Here is a 22,675-nt window from a genome sequence, read left to right on the forward strand (position 1 = left end):
ACTTGCAGAAAAATGTTTGATTCGTGCCCTAACCTGTGTAAGTGAAGCGCTGGCAGATAGAGTAAACGAAAAAGAACACAACGGAAAGACGATAATACGAGCACTTTCTCGAAATAGAAAGTTTATTACGGGTGACTTTCTTGCTCCCGCTTTTCGATTAGCTATAATTAGAAAAAAAGGTTAATTGCTAATCTTTCGCAATAATCGGCAGCTTAATTCCTTCCTTCGCGCATAGCGCGGTCACGGCATGATTGCATCCAGAAAATAAAGATAAAAAATAAAGTGACCGCAATGTCCGTCGCTCTTTAAGCAGCACGTGTCCACCTATTTCTTCGTTTTCTCCCCGTCGTGTACGAGCCAGACCGAAGTTCTTTGCAATTACTACATCGGGGCTTGCGTTTGCGGCCAACGGCCTTACGTGCTCTCGCCGCGGTGGTCACGGAATCGAGCATCGCGGTCACCGCGAGAGACTCCGGGAACCAAGATTGGGGCCCCCGAATGCAGTCGTCCCCCGCGCTGCTACATAGCGAAAAACAAGGGTGGGTAGAAAGCTGCCCCAAATGCAACGTTTTACTTTTTTTTTTTTTTCGTCTCCTCTCGAAGAGGGCCCAAAAGAAGCTTAATGCCTGCTTTCGCGGCGAACACCGCGCGCACATGTTATGCATACGCTTCGACATTTCGCCGTGCGCGCCACTATAGCGTGTCTGGCCGTGCATTTTACGTGTAGCCATGCGTGAGATCGTCGGCTTCAGGTTTCAGCTTTCTGGGTGTGAGGTCTCTTTTTTGTTGTTGTTGTTGTTGTTGTTTTAATTCTCCGTTGCGTTTTGTAGAGACGTCAGGTGGTCTAGTGGGCTTGTACAGCTGTTCAATTAGGCCTGCGACTGCGTTTGAGAGACAGGTTTGAGAAACGTTTTACTAGAGACTTGGAGCGCAGAAAACAGGTTCGAGTGCTGATAAATGCCTCTGTGCTCGAAGGCGGCTCCTTTCGAGGGTCGCAAAATTCAAAACCGGCAGCAGTGGGAGACCCTGCTGCTCAGCTCAGACCAGGGAGACCAGGTTTGGGCCTTCCAGCTAGCCGAGGCAGCCGCTGAGACCCAGGGGATCTCAGCTGTCTGCTAGGCTCTCTCTCTCTCTCTCTCTTTCTCTGTGCGGGTTGGTAGTATGCTTGAACTCGGTGGTGGAGGATTCATATAGGCTAACTGTTGTTGTCTAAATTAAAATGGCGAGAGAGAGACAGAAGAAAGGGGAAGAACAGGGAGGTTTACCAAAGGGGAAGATCCGGTTTGCTACCCTACTCTGGGGCTTGAGGGGAGGGGGAAGTAAAGTGATAGGGAAAGTAGAGAAAGAAAGAAAGGGAGCACAGATACGCAATCACAGTTGGTCACTATCACTGGATACTATCACCGTACAGCAGAGTAGCACTTGTGACGCTATAAACATCAGTTCAGGATACAACCGCTTGTCCAAGTATGTTGTCCTTAAAAGCTGCAACAGTGCCCTCATCGCGCTCCTCTTCGATGGCTTGTGATGTCGTCATTCTAAAAAGATTTCCTCTGTTAAATGTCCTTGATCAAAGCGCACTATCGCGATTGCGAGCGATCGTCTCTGTAAATTGTAGCGAGGACAGTCACAGAGGATGTGTTGAAGAGTCTGCTCGCTACCACAGTCATCACACGAGGCTGTCGTCGGCCCATCCGATTCAGAAACCTTCGTAACGCCACCTCTAGCCATATTAGACAAAGCAGGGTAGCATCTCGTCGGCAGTGTTCAGCTGGGATGCCAAGGCGGAGAGAGGAGCCTAGGTGGTGCAGTCGGTTGCCTTGTAAACTTCGGGTGTTTCACATGGAGAACGTGTTATATCACGTTCTCCACGTGGAACACCATGCGAGCATTCGTAGTTTTCTAGCGGCATCTGTCCTTGATAACGCTATCGACTCCTCTTTACCGCCTTGAAGAGTCGACCGAGCAGCGTTATCGGCGTGTTCGTTACATATGACTCCACAGTGACTTGGAAGCCACTGAAATGTCAAGTGGTGTCCTTGCTCAGCCAAGGTATGGATTAGCTCCCCAATCTCGAATACCAGTTGTTCGTGTGGCCCGCGCCGCAGGACTGATAGCAAAGACTGCAGTGCTGCCTTCGAGTCACTGAATATTGACCATCTCCGAGGTTGTTCCTGGCTGACGAGACGAAGTGCAGCGCGAAGAGCTGCAAGTTCCGCAGCCGTCGATGTTAGCCACGAGCATGTGGCCGCGTGCAGACAAAACCCGTGTGACAGCGAGCTCCTGTGTTGTTTTTCTTCTCTTTATTATGCCTACATGGTTATGTGTCTGTGCTTGTGTTGAGTCATTCAACTTTGCCCGTTCGCATATCCGGTACTCCGGCTGTTGGCTTCCGAATCGTTGTCGATGTTTTGCCACATTTTGTTAACCTGACATGGTCTTGCCGTTTTCAACAGCTGCAAAAGTATTCTACTGTTTATTCTCACCCTCTTTTAGCTGGTGTAGCTTCGATATTTCTCCCGACCTAGTCATCTCACTCTTCTGCCCTGCAGAAATTTATTTTAATTCTGGGATTTTACGTGCCAGAACCATGATCTGATTATGAGACGCGCCGTATAGTGGGGGTCTCCGGATTAATTTGCGTTACCTGATGTTCTTAACGTGCACACAATGCACGGTACACGGGCGTTTTCGCATTTCGCCCCCATCGAAATGAAGCCGCCGCGCCCGGGATTCGATCCCGCCCCCGCGGGCCTCGCAGCTCAACGCGTAAGCCACCTACGCCACCACGGCGGCAAGAACAAAAATACACACAGCTGCTGTCCCGCGTGTTTCTTCGCATTTTGCCTACATGTTCGACAAAACCTTGCTTTATTAGCGTATGCACGTGTGTGTTGTTGTACCTGCTGTTTGTGTGTTTGTGGGGACTGTGTTTACGCGTGTCTATACCTGTGGCCGTATATATACGTGCTATACGTATGTTTGTGTGATCACTGTGTTTGTGCGTGTCTGCAGGTGTATGTGCCCTTTGTTTGTTTGTGTTATCACTGTCTGTACCCTAATTATCAGATAACCCAGCACCCGGAGTAGCATACCATGCCGTCATCCAGGCTAACATATCTAGCTTATCATTATAAATTCATGCAGCACCTTTCTCTCTCTCTTGTCCCCGTTCTAGATCGTGCTAAATTCATTCTTTCGCCCTATTATGACGTTTTCCACCGCTTTGCACATCACTTCCACTCGCTTTCCTAAATGCGACGTTTGTCATCGTAAGGTCTTGTTTGATTCACACTATACATCAATACATTATTCCGGGACAGGAACATTCATTTACTTTGTCAATATAGTAACCTCCACTTCATGAAAGAAAAAGCGGACACGAGCAGTTATATTATCAGGTTAATCGCGCGGGAAAGCGCTGAACAGAAGAGGGGCAGACGGTCGGCTGTGACGTAAACAGAGTTCACAAACACAATACCTTTTTTTTTTTTTTTTTTTTTTCAACGCAAGCCTGTCACTCAAGTCCTCGTTAGCGTACCTAATTGCCGTCTGCATGCCTGCCTATGGTTAATGGTCTTACGGTTATTGTCAGAATAGAAGCACCCCATTCGTTGCTCTCTTTAGTTTCTTTCATTTTTCTTTCTATCGCAATACTTTGGGGTCGCTGCAGTAATGACGCTATGCGCTGTAGCTGCCCTCGTCGACCGCGCGCACATCGGCCTGTGTTGCAGCCTAAACAAACGACCTGCTTGCACCGTGACGACCATGCGTTTACTGGGGAGTCATTAGTATCGCGTACGCAAAGGACTCCCGTCAAAGTAACAGAAGGACGGACCAATCGCTGATACACATGTGGTTATGAATGGTGCATATATGCCAGACATCTTTCCTTTTCTCCAGCACGGCTGCGCCACTGTAACCGCGAGCCATTGTACGCCGTCGTCGGCGGTCCTGCTTGGCTCGAGATGTGCCGGCGTCCTACTTTTTGCCGCGCACTCGTATCACTGTTGGTCTCTCGAGCAGACGTCGAGTGTAGTGAAAGGGCTCTTCCGTGCGAATGCGCTTGCTCGCGTGCGCGCACGCGTGTGTGTGTGTACGTAGTTATATATATTTAGCCATCGCAGCCTCGGCTGTCGTCCACTCAGATGAAAGAGGAATCTCTCAGTCCACCCACCCGGTCTCGCCTTCCTAATTTTACTGCGCGTTCTCTTGTTTGAATTGGCTATGAAAAAGTTTGCGCTGGGCTTAACTGCGGCAGTTGAGATCGTCGCGAACGAATGTGCCACTACAGCGCTTCCTTAGCGAAACGGCAGAGGGCGTTGCAGGCGTCTCTACACTCAGTTAACGCTCGGTTGGTCGCACTTCCCGGTGCCACGCCCCCTTCTTGCGCCAGCACCAATGAGACAGTTATAGCGTGTTATAGTTTGGCCAGAGTCTGTAGAGAGACGGGGGCGATTATTTGAAACGAGTTGATGGCCATGGAGGCGCGGAAAAGAAAGTCGCATATAGAACGTCTGCTTGCAGAGCACGCACTTAGCTCGTCGTTTTGGTTTTTGGTTTAGTTTTCCCCCACGTCATTCTCACTCAGACTGACGAGAAGCCTGTTATAGTTTGTAGTTGGGAGGGCGAGATTATTATTAGAGGCGAAGAATTGATGGACGAAATACGTGGAGGAGAAGGCAGTTTATACGGGATACGCATGTACAGCACGAATTTGGTTGGGTCGCATGGTCACCGCGCGTGTTTTTTTCCCACGTCACTATATCTCGTCTGTCGCGCAACATTTCTCACGATTTCCAGCGGCTTGGCGTATCTCGGCGGCTCGCGGTATGCTGTATGTGTAGTATATGCGCTAGCGGCCGCCTTTTCGGCCGTGTGCCTCGAGCGCACCCGGTTGTGTTTTGTTTCGCCTTTTGTTTTTACTTGTGCGGCGGCGAAATAACGGCTTCACGCCCGGCTGCACGAGACAACGAGGAGGGGAGGGTCCCGCCCGTGCCGCGCACTGTTGCTCCCGTTGCTGTTGTTGCCGCAAGTGCTGGCATTGGTGCTTATACAGTTCGCTTTGCAACACGCCGTTGCGTTCTTCCTCGTCCAACGCATGCAGTTGCGTACAGGCGCTATAGTACGCTTGGCCGAAGCGGCCTTGTCTTATCGCGTACACTTTTTTTTCCACGCCTTCGCCTCGAAGAGGATGCCCGCGTCTATTTGTATTGTTCATTTCTCTCTCTCTCTCTCTCTCTCTTTTCTGCAATAACTGTTAAACGGCGAGTGAGGAGGTGGCAGAGTCGAAGGCTGTGAAGGCGGCCATTTCGAACGCCCCCCTGCGCTTCCCACTCGATTTCCTTGTATGTGTGTGTGGCGCGAGCGAAATGCCGCAGCACTTCGCTCGCTGCTGGGACCACAGCGCAGACTGCAGGCTGTGTGCGGCGTTGCGTTGAAAGAATGGCACAGTTCGTCTCGTGACGAGCCCCGCGCGCGGCTCCTCAGAGGTGGTGCCCCCCGCTGCGCAGTTCTTTCCAGTTCCCTCGTAGCGTTTAATGCGTTCGTGTTTAGTGTATGCTTCAGTTCTGCTCTGTGCGCGTGCGCGCCCATATGTGATTCCCGTCTGAGTGGGGCGGCAACGTTCTGTACGGCGGTCTGCTGCTGCTGCTGCTGCTGCTGCTGCACATGATGACGGGAGGCCATCGTCTGGATTGTGCCCCCAGGCTGCGAGGAGCGAAATGACAGCCGAGTAGCCAGCAGCTATAGCGGCGGCGCTCGTTGCTGGTGGTGTTTCCTTTTTCGGTCGTCGGGCGCGCGAGTCCGCACGCGATGCTTCTTGACGATGGCGTGCGTCTTCCGGCCTGATGTTTCTCACCAGCAGATCTCGTGCAGTGTTTGTGCTCGAAGTGTGTGCGTGCGTCTTTGTCCCGTGGCGGCTGCCGCACGAGAGACGTTGCCTTGTACGGCCCGAGTCGCCTGCTGAAAACGAACTTCGACTCTGCGAAGCTGGATATATACGTTCTCTGCGAGGCGTGCGTGTGCCCTGTGGTGGTGATGTGCTGTTGCGTCTGCGCCATTCGTTTGCCTCGCTGATTGAGAAGAACAACGGGGTCGCGACCAGGCAGACTTATTAGGCCAGAGCGCTGAATAGGCCACGAACTGCTAAGAAAAGAAAAGAAAGAAAAGGGAAGGAACGAACGAACGAAGGAGGGGCGGCTGGATCTGCAGCCTCTCGAGTCTAGAAAAAGCTTCATCGCCGAGTTGAAGTAGCGCGATGAATTTAGGTCTTGAAGATTCTCCAGATTTCTTTCGTTCTATTTTGGTAGTCGGGACTATGATTAGCCGCCGTAATGGTCGTCCGGAAAAAGGCGAGCATGCCGAATTGAGAATTCGGGTGCAGCATTCCGCGTTCCAAAATAAACGAGGTCCAGCTCTTTTCTTTCGTGTGAAACTCTGAGGCGAGTATACGGATAGTGTAAGCTACATCCTGGTCACTAGCTTCTTTCGCCCAGGAGACGGATACGAATATTTTTACCGCTCCTGTATTATTCCGCAGCGGATAAATAGCCACGCCTCGCTTTGTGTTATCGGTATTTTTTTTTCCTATAACAACTAATAGGATACGTTTCGTCATATTTTGACCGAAGACTCCTTACAGTGACTTTGCAATGTTTCAATGCAGTTTGAAACATCTAATATCTCTGGTCAGCTGCAGCTCCGTTTGAATTAGAACATCGCCGAGTCGATTATTCATTCCTGCAATGTCGTTTGCAGAACCGTCACCAGCGCCATTGCTACAACGAACAGTTGCAAGCGCCTATGCGTGTGACACGATGAACACTGATCACCGGTTCGTACGCGCCGCTCAATAGTAGACGCGCTGCAGAATCGCTCGCGAGCTGTCTGTCGCATTTCCGATGGCGTTCCAACGCGATATCCTCGATCGGGACCTTCTGCTCCGGCGGGCGATCGCTTCTTCTTAGTTCGTGAGCACAAAGTGTTGACCTGCTGTGCGGGAAGATGTTCGCGATCCGAGACCACGATTGGGTCGGCTTGGACGACGCGCCAGCGATAGACACCGGGACTGCACCGACATGGCGTGAAAACATGACCGTTGCCATGTGCACTATTCCCTTGCCGAGTTTCCCGTTCTCGTACGTAAGTATAGCCACACGCTGTCTTCTTACATATCTGGGGCTTGATTCACAACGTTTTTTTCGTCCGTACGAGCTGTTTGCCATTGACCGACCGCCTTCGATCGCTTATATACGTCCTAAATCGCGATTGACTGTCCCTTGCTTTTATGAACAGCTTGAGCTTAACTTTTGTGTGAACACGGGCGTCTTTAAGACGGAATGCACAAAGCTTTGGGTACGAAAGTGCTCTTAGCCATTGGCCAGCCGCCTTCTCTATGTCCAACACCACGATTGACTGAGATCTCTTTTTACGAACGGTTCTAACGTAAGAACTTTTTTGTGAATCCGAGGTACTGGGCCTGTATTCACAAAGCACTTCGTACGCTAGAGTGTTTCGTAAGAGCAGGCGCAGACCAATCGTAATGATAAACGCAATATTAGCGAGGATGGGCGACCATTGATGAATAGCTCCTACGAACAAAATGCATGGCGAATTAAGTCTCGGTCTCTCTTTTGAGCCCCGCGTTGTTAATGTGTCTGAAAATTGAAAAATATATACTGTCCAGACTGTGAAGTGTATATTAAACTAAGCGTCCAACTCGAATCGTGTCGTACGTTCGGTTCCAGTGAAAATCTGGCCGTATCGACACGTCTGTCGCGGGCAGCCATCCCGACAATTGCCTGCATGCCTCTGAGAACAGAGCCCGAGTTTTTAGGATCACCAGGTCGTGTGGCTTCGATTCCTGCATGGTCTCATTTCGATGAAGGTGGTGTGTTACAACGTTCGAGTATACGTGTTAGATGTAGATAAACGATAAAATACTGAGTGTCTCGTATAGCCCTGGCGTTGCTCTGGGACTGAAACTTCGTCAATCAGTTTGGCACATCATTCGGTCACGGAGGTTGGTTTTGTTTCCATCGCTTTGTGAAGAAACACTTGATTGGCGAACGATATTACATAGACAGGACTGATGGATGTAGTGAAAGTACTACATATATGCCTTAGTTACGTGTGTGTGAAATTCAGATGAAAAAGTTCCGGCATCATTGTCAAACGAAGAGAAGACTAGTCTTCATTCCGCCTGCTCCCTGTCGTTCGGGTTGTTCGACTCTCTTCTCTTCCTCGTCTTGCGATGGAATCAAAATTTAGTGTATAGGGGCCCCATGCTGAATATGTATGGCTGTAAATATGGTTTCATCAAGTCCCACTTCACGAGAGAGAGAGAATAAACTTTATTGTCGCTCAATGGATTACTAATTAAGCAGAGAGATGCGTTGAGCGTTAACGACATCACTTACAGCCGAAAAGCACGCGTTACATTTATGTGTTCTGTTGGCGGGCATGTTCTCGTGAGTAAACCTCCAATCGTTCAGTGCTTCGAAGAACTCAACTTTTTTTTTCGTGGTTGTGCTATTTCTTTTGAGAGTGAGAATGACTGTATATTCTGAATCCTGATCTCGTTTGTGCTGAACAGCACAAAGGGCAGTGCTGTATTCTGCCCCACGATGACGTACGTGTTCCTTTCATTTTCGCACTGTCGCGTATACTCGCGGAGTCGACGCCGGCCACATAGACGTCGACGCTTCTTTTCGAACAAGCAAGAGTAATTGCACATCTGACACAAATAGGGGTAATTTTATAGGCGAGCTCGTTACCACATCGCTATAGGAAGATCCTCTTGTCTATAGGTATAACCTACCGCGCAGCTAGCACATAAGAAAATGACCCACTGAACACCCGGTGATACTATGTACACGGACACACCGACTGATTCGAGTATGAAACGAGATGCGGTGCACGGCGGACCGTTTAGTTTTAGGCCGCACAAGAAGGGGGGGAAGGGGGGGTAGGGGGGGGGGGGTACGGTTCATATCGGGCGCGCTCAAGGAGCCGGCAGCAGCATAAACAGGCCGTGAATCTTCCCCGAGACATCTCGCGCGTGACTCGCCTGCCGCATCCATCTCAGTTCCGTTCAGCTCAATCCGAAGCCGGATCCACAGCTTGGATCGTATGCAGTGGAGAGGGCGAAGGCAGGTGGCTGCCATAAGTAGCATTTCTTTGGGCCATATGCATCTCTTCGCGTGAGCTCGCCACCACTATATAGTCCGTGAGCTCGCTTGTATGCGGTTCTATATGCGGCCTGCAGAATGACGGAATATGCTTCCCCTTTTATGCTTCGCAAACGACGGGGACCATCCGCACGGAGAACGGAGTATGCTCTGGCTCGGTGCTGCACGACTGTAGCTATACGGGACGGGGCCATGCACTAACTGCCGTATTTAGTACATGGAAGAACACTTAATGTATATCACGGACGACTTCCCAAACGACGAGAATAAAGGCTCCTATAACAAGCAAGTAAACAGTCAACTTATAGCTCAATAACGGCTGCCCTGCACCGAAATATATAGTACCAAGTACGTATGTACACCCATGACATTACTATATATGTTCGCTATGATTGCTATTTAAAGGCGATCATAAAAATTCCATAACCACAAGCGTCATTCAACTTAGCTCAATAACGGCTGCCCCCACCGAACTGTAGTACCAAGTACGGATGTACACCCATGGCATATGTTCGCTATGATTGTTATTTAAAGGCGATCGTAAAAATTCCATAACTCCAAGCGTCATTCAACTTAGCTCAGTAACGGCGGCCCTCCAACGAACTATATAGTACCAAATACGTACGTTCACCCTAGACATTGCTATGATTGCCATTTAAAGGGGATCATAAGAAGGTCATAATCCCAAGCGAAAAAAAAAAAAGAAATGCAGGAAGAAAAGCGCTTTTCGAACCTTTATTCCAAGTATGAGGTATTGTAGTTGCCACTTCCGTACGTTGACAAAACGCTCCTAATAATTATTTTTTGATTTGTTGATTTTCATTTCAATAAACACAAGGCCACTAGAAATGACGCAGCTGAGGCTCCCACTTACAACTTTATGAATGTTAGGTGCGCACCGACGTCATCGCGGGCCGCTATGTTGTTTGTACATGCACCTTGCACAGCGGAGTGCAGTGCGTTGTCACAATCCGCTTACACCAGCTGACTCCGCAGGCATTGCGGAAACAGTGAATAGCAGAGTACTTCAATCATATCAGTTCCGATACTGGCCATCCGGCCAGTTCCGACCGCGCTCTGGTCACGCCTGGTATATCAGTCCGCTAGGGTCGCAAAGCAAAGCTTACTTTGCCTACCTCTCCGGAGTTTGGCGTGATTGGTCGGTGTTCGGTTTCTCGTCGAGCAAACTGACCCGATCCCGGTGGCAGTGTAATAGTAAATTGAGCCGATCTTAGAGGCAGTGTAGTAGTAAATTGAGCCTATCCCGGTGGTAATGTACTAGTAAACTGGGCCGATCCCAGAGACAGTGCAATAGTAAATTGAGCCGATCCTAGAGGCAATGTAGTATATAGTAAATTGAGCCTATCCCGGAGGCGGCGTAATAGTAAATTGAGCCGATCCCAGAGGCAGTGTAGCAGCAATTTGAGGCTATCCCAGAGACAGTGTAATACGTAGTAAACTGGGCCGATCCCGGAAGGACTATGTAATCCAAGATGGTATTTTATTTGTATTTTATTTGACACATGATGTGCGCAATTGTATTTGATGCGTATTTTATAGGCACATGGTGGGCGCAGTTGCACTTTATTTCTAACATAAGTTGCAAATCAAACAAAATTACACGCATCATGTGTCTCCGCATGTTGCAGTTATTCGAAAGTATTCAGGAAAGCTTCGCTTAACGCAATTTCATCAGGTGCGTTGGATCTGCCGTAATTCTATCTTAGTGCTGTTCTAAAAAAAAAGAAAAAAAAAAGAAAAGAAATGCGGCACTATGTAGTTTTGTTTTCGATTGGTGACGAAACAGTCACCAGACCCCCACGCTTTCTGTCAATCACTGCGTCCGCATTCTTAAGCACGCGGGCTCTATGGGGAGTTTCGCAACTCATTGAAAAGCTATGGTGAAATAACAGCGATACGACGTCCGTTGCATCGTGCGCTCATTTGCACGGTCGAGGCTCCGATCGACGGCTGTTGCACATAACTATAGTTTAGCGAGCGGGCTAATGGCTAATGGCGTATAAAGCACGGATGTTGCATGCGGTTGCATCACTGGGGAGGCGAGGCCGCTGTGGCGGACGACGCCGTCGCACATGTACGAGTAAAATCATTTGCCGTCCAAGCACTGTAAGTGCGCGCGCGCTGCCGGGCAGTTCGAATTTGTGCCACAACTTCCTCCATATATATACACGCTAGACAGGTCTGAAATAGCGGGTCTTGTAAAGTATACGGTACGGTATTCGAGTCACGACTCGGTCTCTAGCGACCAGTACGCTTATGGACGGGGGCAGTGGCGCTCCCAACGAGGATGTGTATAGCGTATGTACATGTAAGCGCCCACCATATATGCGCTGCTGCGCTCCGTCGTTTCGACTCGTGTGTTCCCGTTGGGCAATTGGCGGCGCGCGACTCCATTACCTCGCTACCGCTCCGCGCTGCGGCTATCGTTGCTTAATGTGGATGGGCGGATACGCCTGTCACGGAAGGACATTTCTTCCGCCGCGCCCGTTAGCGACAGGCTTGGTTAAATAAAGGGAGAAACCGGTAAAGTGATGGTGAAGTTAACCAAGACACGGTCTTACATGCGATCGAAAGTGTGTTGCGCAACTGCCAGTCGGTGCGTGGGTATACGAACGATCACGCTGCTTGGCGTGCTTCATGGAGTCAGAATTATGTCATTGTAGTTTGGCGCAATTTCTTCTTTTTTTTTCTATCTATATATCTCTCTCTTTCTCGGCAACGGAAAAAAGCGGGAGGAATTTCAATATTTTTATCCTCTCTTTCCCGCCGCGCCTTTCTCCCATTATCGCTTCTTTCCTGCAGTCTTCGTGTTCGAAACTATTTTTGTATACCTTATTTTACGGTGTATAACTCGCACCCTTATATAAGACGCACCTCCCCCCCCCCCCCCCCAAAAAAAAAAACAACAACAACAAAAAAACAAAAAACAAACAAACAAAACAAAAAAAACATCCATGTTTTTGCGAAAACGTTTATATATAAGACGCACCTTTGTATAATACGCATGTGTTACACAAAGGTACACACTCTGCAAAGTGACTCGCATGCACGTATTTTCGTCGCGAAATGCCGTAGTTACCCGATTCTGACGCGCTCAGCTCCTACGTACCGCTGAGAGAGAGAGAGAGAGAGAGAGAGAGAAAAGACTTTATTCCAGGTCAGACTAAGACCTATAGATATTCCTCCGCCAGGAGGACCATGGCCAGCTGGACGGCGAAGGCCGCCGACGCCAACCACACCCGCCAGTGGGGAGGTGGGGGTTTAGGGTAGTGAGGGGATTGTAGGGCTGCGGGGCAAGAGAAAACAATGTGCTCTACATTTGCGTACGTAGAGGGGCAGTTGGGACATGAGGGGTCTGAGCGGTAACGATAAAGGTATAGGCGTGCTGGAGTGATCAAGGTGTTGAGCTGGATGGCCCTGAGGGTGCGTACTTGGGCAGTGGAGAGACGAGGGTGTGGTGGCGGAAGCGTCTGCAATAAATGCCGGAGGTGTTTGTAGTGCTGCTTCAGAGTTTTCTTATAAAAGTGTGCCTCGTCCGCTATGGGCAGGCAAGGCCAGGTGATCGTCGGCGCCCGGCTATTAATCTCGCGGGCAAGCTTATTACCGATAATCCCCGCATGACCTGTCACCCACACCACAGCGACCAAAGCAGGGGAGAGAAGGGAGAGAGCGTCAGAAAGGTCGTCATGAAGATTATCGGGAAGTCTGTTGTCGCGAAGAACCCTGATTGCCGCCATGGAGTCCGAGCAAATGCGATACCGAGGAGAGGGAGGAAGAAGGGTTAGTTCGTGCGTCGCGTGAACGATCGCGGCGAATTCAAGGGATAGAGACGAAGTAGGAAGTGAGAAGGGGCCAGCGGTGGAAGTGATGGGAATGCCAAGGGGGGTCGGCATTGTCACACAAGCAGTGGAGCCATGAGTTTGGTTATACGCTGCGTCGACGTAGCATGTGACAGTGTCCGGTGGAAAAGGGTCGTGGAAGTGAGCGCGGGCTTGTCGTCGTCCCTCATGAAGATGTGGGGTCATATTAGAGGGAATAGGGGCACAGCGGAGATTACCAGAGATGTAAACAACCCAAGAAAAAGATCTTGCAGCATTTTCTGTATGCACAGAATGAAATCTTTTTGTTCGGGTCAAGTGAACGTTGTTTGACTCTCGCCTTTGTCATTAGTGCAGCTATGCTGCATCTTCTATCTTCATTAACGTAAATTTCATATATAAGACGCACCGCTGAACATTTTAGGGGTTAAAAACGCATGCTATATACCGGAAAATACGGTAGTTACAATAGAACTGGCAAACCAGCATGTGTGTAAGTGTTCTTTGTGGTGTCTTTTTTCGCGCTGTTTAAACTTAAAGTATGTCGCACCAACTTGCCCAAACAGAAGTACTCCTCAGCAAAAGTCCTTACTAACGCATTTCTTATCTTAAGCTTATAGAAGTTGAAGTTTATTAATATTATTAGCAAAGTAGCGATACATAAAATGAAGGAGACGTTTTACAGACTAGGGTCCCATAGTCCGAAGACTGTAGGGGGACCCACGATGAAGGAAGCATGTAAAAAAAAATGCAAAGGCAAATGGCAAGACAATATAGTATAAATAGAATAATATTATACAAAAGCTATAGCAAAACAACAAAACGATAAAACATAGTAATAAATACAACTAAATAATACAATCGCTACATCACAATTCAAAAAGGACAACATAGAATGATTATGACGATAGAAGGTGTAATTTTAAAGTTTTTTTGAACGTGTAAAGGTCAGTTAAAGACTTTATATTGGGTGGAATAGAGTTCCATAATGAAATGGCTGTGAATGACAACGATTTTATGCCGTAATTAGTGCGAACTCGGGGAAGTAATAAACTTCCTTCTAATGCGAAGCGAGTGCGGTTAGTGTTTTTTAGTAAGTCATAGTTGATGAGATCAAAAGGCAGCCGAGAGACGTGTATGCGTTTGGATCTTCCTGAGTGATTCTCATACTCCAACTCTCCATTTCATATATCCATCCACTCCGTTGCAGATTTGCGCAGAGCTTATTCGGTTAATAATAGTTCTTGCGCTCCGAGTGGCGGATAAAAGCGTGCACTTGCACGATGAAAGATATACGATCATTAAACCGCTGTCGCACGGGCACTCTCAGTGATAATTGAGCGCTGTCATCGTTGAACTTGCTTATCGATGCCGGTTCACGTTGAACGATAATCGCAACTGCGTCAAGATGGGAAATGTGATTAGTGATATGAATCTTTTCCAGTGACCGTATCATCTGTAAAGTTCCTTTTCATTTGTTATTCTCTTGCACTTCGTGATTGGCTTGCACGAAGCCTCGCACCCGCTATGTCTCCTGGATCGGTCACTCGGCACCACGGATGATAAGAAATGATAAGAATCGGTTTAAACGAATCCTTATAAATGTGTGCCTCGCAGGCAATAGATTCACTCAGTCGAGCAGCGCTGGCTCTTAGTCTTCACTGACGACGAGCTCGAACAATTTCGAACCGCAGTTGGCTTCAATTATCATTAGCGAATGCGCACGTGGTGCGGGTATTAAATGTTAAAAGGCGAACAGCGCGCAACGCTTGGTAAACGTTTATTTTATTATTATTATTATTTGGAGGCGGGTGGAATTGTGAGGGCCGGGCTTGCACACTCGGCCGCATACCGAGTCGGCCCCTTCTTTACCTTCTTTTCTACGCATTTCACCATACAGGTTATCCTCAGAAGACTGCGCAGGCTTCCGCATTCCAGGCGGCGACGGCTCTGCGCGACAGCGTAATGTCGTCGCAGACGAACGTTTCCACAGCGCCCATGCACCCTGAAAGCGAAGCCGAGCGCCGGGGTGGTCGAAGCCTGTCGACGCGTGTGTCTGTGTGTATATACACGCGGCGAAACGTCCGCGCGAGCTCATTTTCATGCATGCGCGTGCCCGACAGCCGTCTTTCCGACTTCTCCGTCGCAAGCCGCCTCATTTCCATGCGCGTATACCGAGTAAACACCGGACCGTGGATTGGGATATTTCGCCTACTTCCAGGGAACGCTTCGTGCTGCTCGTATGTGCATATATATTCCAGTCTCCTGCGTTGTGTCGCGTCGAATGGAGGTCACGCTTCTTTCGGGACTCTTCCAGTGCTCACGTTACCACAAGTTGCTCGTCCCGTCCTCCTCGTCTTCTATTATGTTCCGTATTTTTCGCTTAACTATACGTCCTGCTTATCAGGCATCTGTTGCCCATCAGCCTGTCTTCGCTGCAGCACAACTGACAGGTTATAGCCACTGGCGTGCCGTTTCGTAGGCGCGGGTAACCGTCACCTGAAAAACCTTTCGCCCGAGTGCAACGAAATGCATTTATTTCTTTAGTAATTAAGTATGCCGCGTCACGGATACGCATCGTATCTTTATGGCTTCGTTTCCCGTGGAGGCCCGCCAAGGAATGGTGGAACAGCCTATATGAACCCAGCGTCTCAAATCAGCAGGGTGGCGCGCCTAAGACGGACTTCACGTACACCCAAGGGACTCTAGTACAGCTCTGGAGCGCTTCTGGGGCTGTATTTAGTGACATGCACATACATATACAACAGCGAATCGGCTCGTCCAATAGTCTCCACCTTCTTCGTTATCCTTTGTACCCATATGCCCGCCTTCGCCTTGCTCAAGCCGCTTACTTGTGATTCATCGCACGATGCGCATTCTCGACGCTGCGTGCTCATTTATTGCGGAGCAACACAACCTCCTGCTCTCCTTGCCGGTGACATTCTTAAAGGGACTATTTCTTTTCGCGCTTCGTCAGGTGTGCGAGCGGAGCGGCGCGCCTTTGTCAACGCAAAAGTCGGCAGTTCGTGTGAGCTGGTTGATAAGGAAAGCACAGAATCGAGCGAGATGACTCCTCTCGTTATGCCGGACCTAGATATTTCTAAACAACACGTTGAGGATGACAATATGTTCTTGCAGCAGCAGCAGCGCGCATTTAACTGAATGTCGTGAGTGAATGTGGGACTGCAAAGATAACAGACGAAGAAAGCGCTCACATTGAAGTCAATTGAGTAACTACGAAGGCTCATCGGAAATGCTGCCCACGATATTCCTTTGTTGTGCCGTCTAGTGGCGCGGATCAGGGACATCCCCGCCTATTAAACACGGTCGAGCCAAGTGTGCGTGAGGTCGGCATGTTAAACGCTCGGTGCAGATAGACGAAGCATTTCGAAAGGTACTTCTTTGTGAGCGCTTAGTTGGCCCGTTACTTTTTCCTATCCTGCGTCCTCCGTAACGGCGTTGTCCCGCTTATCTTCGTTTCTGCGAGCGTGCATTATTTTTGTTTCGTTCTGTTTTTCTTTATTATTATTATTATTTCTTTTTTTAACGAAACAGGCAGGGAGGTGAACCAGCGGCGGCTTGCACGAACATTTAATGTCGAGGGAATATTTAAGAACGCGTTCTTAAGTTCGTTACTATTTTCGTTATTAAGTGTTCGTGCAAGCCGCCCCAGGTTGCACCCAGCTGGTTTACTATACCCGGCATTGGGGGAGAGGAAAGCATACCTTACGCGACAGTCTGTGAAAAGTCTGTAGACATTTTTTTTTCTGTTAAGTCTATCAGTTGTCTATATTAGGCAGCTTGTAGACTTATGACCCTATACATTTGTGTCGACTATAATAGCTGCAGACGTTGTGAAAACAACCCGCTTGGAAGTCTCTGGACCACAATAGACAAAAGTAAGCATACCTGCTAACGACATTTATCTGTATACATTACATGGACTTTATAATGATCAAGACGAAAAGTCGATATGAAGGTGGTCTACATAAACAGTATACACAATCTTTGGACTGTGTAAGTTGATTAAATTCATATGGTTGGAAGCCTCTACGTGCCGTATCAAGCGAGAAACAGTATATAAGGGACTAGTGCAGCATTTACTGCAAGGTAAAGGTTGAAACCTAAGTGCATGCTGACAAGAAAACCAAAGCCCCTTTCTTAAAGAAAGATAGTTGAACGCGAAGCTTTCCCCCATGCAAACTGAATCAAAGTCAAAAGCCAACGACCACGCAACGAACCCAAGAAATGCTGAGCTACCCGATGCGATGCATATGTGATTTGATTGCTTGTTTAGGTTTGTATTTTTTGAACGTTGAAGTTGAATGCAGACACATTTCGTTAAGTTGCATAGCCTTTATTTTAGATCATGCAGCCGGTGATTATACGCACACATTCACACATTCACGGACTGCATGCCAGTGCCGATACACGGGATCGACCTTACAGGCACGATCGCGCTCGCGCTTACGTTCGCTTACGGCAGCCTCTTCTGCCGTGCGCTGCACCCGTGGCCTAACCATGGTGACGGTCGGGAATGCATTGCGTGACGCGCGTAATGCAATGCAAATATATACAGCTCGTCTGGGTAGCGTGGCGTTGCAGTTCCCATATGTTCTTATCGGTACAACTGCGAATGTAAACTGTAGTGTTCTACGATACGTATGTCGTGTGCCGTTATATTGTGTGCGCAGATGCGCAGATAGTTCCATAGTGTTACTTGGCTTTCCTGCAGTGCGTTTTTGGCGCTCACGGACGAATGAGTGAGACATAGAAAGCTTTAAAAGATGTATTGTGACGACAGCGGAACCATATCCGTGTAAGCAGGACGTATACGTCTCCTGCCCAAATGTGACTTTAAGTTGAGCTGATCCAGCGTTCATACGTTGAATGGCGTCTCTGTATCTGTCATCAGACACAGTCGGGACCATTTCTGTTGAACTACAGGATATTTCGAATCACTGCCTGTATCAAACAGCGGAAGTATCCACTCATGGAAGTCTCGTGGGAGTGTTGCGTGCTTATGTTGAACATCATCCATTGATACGTTCGATATATAGAGCAATGTGAGGCGGCTTTAATCCAAACTTTCTTCTTCTTGCGCATAGAGGTCTTGGACCGCTCACAGTCGTGCTCTTCTTACGTCCGTCAAAACAAAGATGCCGCGGCGACGTCGGGATTGCACCCTCCGCGTCCTCGACCTCGACCCCGAGAACGCCTCGTGACGTATTGCGCGGGCACTGCACTTCCCCGTAGGCCACGAAAGTAGAGCATACGTTCAACTCGAGTGCTCTCATTTGCATGCAGTTGCGCTTACTGAAAACTTGGCGAACGCTTTGCGTACAAGCCGCCTGAAGGGTTTCTACATTTGGCTACTGTGCGCCGAATCGGGTATATGCCTTCAGAGCCTATAGTACATGGTCTTACGTATGCTAAAATGTTGGCTACTCTACTGCTTGGCTCCTGTGTCGCTCATTTGGAATCCATGCTCTAGAAGTACATTAATAAGTCCACAATTAGCGAGTAATAACACATTTTAGATAAACAGCCACGGATTTCCCTCGTTTCCGAATCATCGGTCGAAGGCACATTGTATTATCAATTATACTAGCGAGAAATTGCAGTGCTTGAGGTGATAATTTAATCGCTGTTCGGTTGCTTTCGAGTCCTGTGTTTGGCTTTCTTTTGACTGCTGTTGGAAAACTTGTGGCTGGTTCTTGAGCGTGGCACGAGGCAACACTGGCGGCCCAGTACGGGCATTCTCTTTTCAGTTAGCTAGATTGTAGGCTAATTCTCAAGGAGGGTAGGCATTGTTCGGCTTACGAGTGTTACGTTGCGGATGAGAATTCAAACCTGTCTGCACCAAATCTTCACTTGAACAAACTGCAAAGAACCTCAAGAAATAGTTTGCTCGAATGAAAGTTGGTTGAAGTGAAACGGAAATGCAAACGCTCTGCTATCGGCGCGGAAATATTGCGGTTGTTCATTGAACTGAATTGTTCGTTCAAGTGAAGTCTGATCGGGTAGCACTTCACTGTGATACAGTATCGATCACCACTCATATCAATGCGCCCCCTGTCCAATCTCTATTTTTTGTTTGTTTGTTTGTTTTGGCAACGTTAATCAGGTTCCAATCGGGTACGCGGCTGATTTCTCAGCCTGCGATTTCGGCCAATAAGACAGGACTAGACAGACGAAGGAATATACGGCGATTACGAATACACGCTTTTAAGCATTTCTTCGCAGTAACAAAGATGACGTCGATGACATTCAGCATGATATCGCGTGCAAAACATATAAAGGACGTATAATTTAGGAAGCAGTCCTTAGACTCCTTACGCTCTTTTCTTTATTTACAATACTTCAGACTCTCCTCGGGTCCATGCAGGAGTGGATACATGATCAAAAGTGCGCAATATGGAATGATGCATATTCCAAATGTGCACATGTTTTTACGAACGCTCGGGCTTGTTCGTAGAACATGTATCGGCCTATAGTGATTTTGGACATGCTATTAGCGAAAGCAGCCAGCCAGTGACAAACCGTTCTTACGAGCGAAATTTTTAAGCTTTGTAAGTTCAGTTCGAACTTTAAAATACTATATAGCCTGAGAGTGAGGACGCTATCATTACTGCTTCCTTCTATGCTACATTGATATTTCGGAATGACGCAGCATTTGGATTGGTATAAGTAAACACTAATCATGGAAAAGAACGTCGCACTTTTGCCCTGGATGTGCTGTAAGCTATCTTGGATTTGACGAACCTTATACTGTTGTTGTTTGGGACCGACAAGTGCGGCTATAGTTGGCGAAGTTGCACGGTGACAAATAAACAGCGTAAAAAAAGATTGAGAGTTTCACTTCGACTTCAGCCAGCGATTACGTGTATTGCTACTTTTAGCTTGGGCAGTAGGGCAACCGTTCAAATTAGAGTAAAGAAATACAATTAAAAACAATAGAAAAAAAAAGGGGGGGGGAAGAGAAAAGCTGCTATACGCCATCGCTCTTGCGGCTGTTCTTGTCCGTTTGAGTATTATGGGTTCGGAACGAGGAGACTCGGGTAACTATTGTTATTATAATCACGACTGCGTCCAGCGCTGCCTCTATTAGCGTGCGGCTTTGTCGGAGGCGCTAGCGGGCGCGCGCCCGCGCGCCGAGGGCGGCTTCCGCGACGGGAGGCGTCGGCCCCGTGACCTCGCGACGCCAGCGGCGACCTGGAATGGAGAAAGACGGCGGCGGCGGCGTCAGCGGCGCGTTATGAAAGCGCGTTCCGCACTGCGACTCCGCCGCGCCGCGTGCGCTGACCTCGGCCCGCTGTGCTGAGGGGAAGACGGCTTCTCTCTCTCTCTCTCTCTCACTTATCAGTGCTCTCTCGCGCGCGCGGACGCACTTTGAGCCTCTCTTTACTTTCTTACGCCGTTTATAGATGCTTCTTCGTGTGCTCGAATCGGTTCCGTACTCCCTTCGTGGAGCTGGAGGGAGGGGGAAGATAAATACGAGAAACGGGAGGCGTGCGTCCTCAAGTTTATAAACTCTTGGTGGTGTGTGTTCACAGACAAGTCTAGCTGTCAGTTGAGATCTGCAGCGACCGCGTAGCGGTGAACAAACATGCCGAACCTCCGTGCACCCTATATGCATGCGGTTTTTTGGTTTTGCGCCGTTCGACTATACCCAACCAGCCGCATTGGCTTGTCGGCTATGCGAGTTCTGAGTGTAAGGGCAGATTTACGCTCGAGCCGCACGCCGCGCCGCTCGCCTGCCACACACGTGCGGTCGTGCGAAAAATTGCGCATATCGGACAACTCGTGCACAAATTTCGGTTTGGGCAATTTTTGGCACGACCGCACGCGGGCGGGTGCATGCGGCTTGCGCCGATGGGCGGCTCGAGCGTAAACAGTCCTATAAGGTCGCGGGGTTCGATTCCCGCCTCGCCGTATATAGTAGCGGCATTCTCTTAGGGGCGGCATGCAAGAACGCTTGTGTGACGAGAGCTCAGTGCATGTTTAAGAACTGCAGGTGGTAAAAAATTATTGAAGGGAAAGGGAGCACAGTGGAAAGGGTGACCATCCGTTAATTTTTGCAGTTTACGTTACCCGCTGCGGTGCATGATCAGTGACTATATAGCGGTCTACAGCTGAGCACGAGGTCGGGGGTTTGATTTCCAGCCGCAGAGGCCCCATTTCGATGGGGACGAAATGTATAAAAGCTCGTGTATACAGCCTCCCGCATTTTAGCTATATCGCGCGAGCGTCCATCCCGCGTCATTTTAGCGCCTTTAAACGGCGATAATCAGCGAGACCGGTAGAAGTACTCTCAAGTGCACTAAGCACTTCCCTGTGCAAGAGTCCTCTAATGCGATGTTTTTTTCAGGACGACGTACGGCCATAATTATAGTGTTCTCGCGCGATATAGCTAAAAATGCGGGAGGATGTACTTGGAACTCCTCACTGCGGCGTCCCTAATAATCCACTGCGCAGTTATATACGGAACGTGGTAGTGCGTAGGATGTCTTTATTGTGTGAATTTTTCTTACTTTAATTTTTTATTTATTTCTTCTGTCACCTTTTATTCCCTTTATCCCTTTCCCCAGCACAGGGTACTTACACTGGCTAACTTCCTTGTCTTTCCTTCCCTTTCTTTCTCTCTCTGTCTTAAGCCCGACGATGTAATTTAATTTTCAACCCGTTTCCACGACGTTCGCGGTGATAGTCCGGCCGCTCAATTCAGAAACGACAGCGCTGACCGACAGAATAAGTGCATCGTAGATGTTTTACACATTTCTATAACCGTTCATTAATTCTCTTGACGTCCCTATATACGAAATGGTTCGTGGCCAAGCCGCAATGTATAGCGCAGTTCCGGGAGTATACGCGCTTCAACAGTCGCGAAGTTGTATCTTGTATGCCGTCCCGTTGTGACCAGGGGCTGGTAGGAGGAGGTTGGGGTGAAACTAGCTACCGCACGTCGGATGATGTCTTATAGCGGGCTGCATATCACAACCTGTACTTCTCCTTTACCTCCGCCTGCACTTAACGAAACCCAGCTGGTCAAGGTTAATCTGGAGTCCCCCAGTAAGGCGGGCCTCCTAATCAAATCGTAGTTTTGGCACGTACCCTATCGTACCCTATCACATCTTATCATCGTGCTGTGCGTGAGTGCGTGCAGGTTTGCCGGATTGTCATTTCAGCTTTCTGTGCCGATACCTTCGAGACTTATCGCACGCACACTTTACTTAGGCATCGTTTGTCTATGTAATATTAAATTTACTTTAATTTTTCCTTTCTCTTGCTTTGCTTTTCGTTTTCGTGTATACTTATAGTGTTTTATTTCATTATTAACGACGTTTTTTTCTGGAATAGCCGGCCAGAATTAACATTTCTCCATCTTACTAATATCACAGAAACGGCAACAGACACGGGCCGCACAAAGAATAGAACAGAGGTATTCGTGAATCAGGACGTTAAATGGTTGTATGAATGCAAGGATGACGGGGGTCGAAATGAATCCTTTACAGAGATAATTAAATTTATTATAATACAGCCCCTATAAGTCCGGAGTTTTTGCTTGGAGATTGCCATTGCCTACCAGGTCTCGCCCAGCCACGTTACGGACATAGCGATAAGTAGTTCACCACCATGTATGCG

At 48.5% G+C, this 22,675-nt stretch overlaps 1 protein-coding gene across 4 annotated transcripts in view; it reads left to right on the plus strand.

The window, feature by feature from the left end:
• LOC119446229 (death-associated protein kinase 1-like) overlaps nt 1–22,675 on the plus strand; it is a 140,710-nt gene that overhangs the window by 72,033 nt on the left and 46,002 nt on the right. The window contains exon 1 of one of the 4 annotated variants that reach the window (XM_049664014.1): nt 5,378–7,143. The exons of 2 other annotated variants lie outside the window; for them this stretch is intronic. In XM_049664014.1, coding sequence (XP_049519971.1) covers nt 7,006–7,143 — 138 coding nt within the window. In that variant the 5' untranslated portion in view covers nt 5,378–7,005. Of the gene's footprint in view, nt 1–5,377; nt 7,144–22,675 lie in introns of those variants that run through there. One more of the 4 variants, XM_037710594.2, reaches the window with a different exon arrangement.

The sequence above is a fragment of the Dermacentor silvarum genome, chromosome 3 (assembly GCF_013339745.2).
Source record: "Dermacentor silvarum isolate Dsil-2018 chromosome 3, BIME_Dsil_1.4, whole genome shotgun sequence".
NCBI lineage: Eukaryota > Metazoa > Arthropoda > Arachnida > Ixodida > Ixodidae > Dermacentor > Dermacentor silvarum.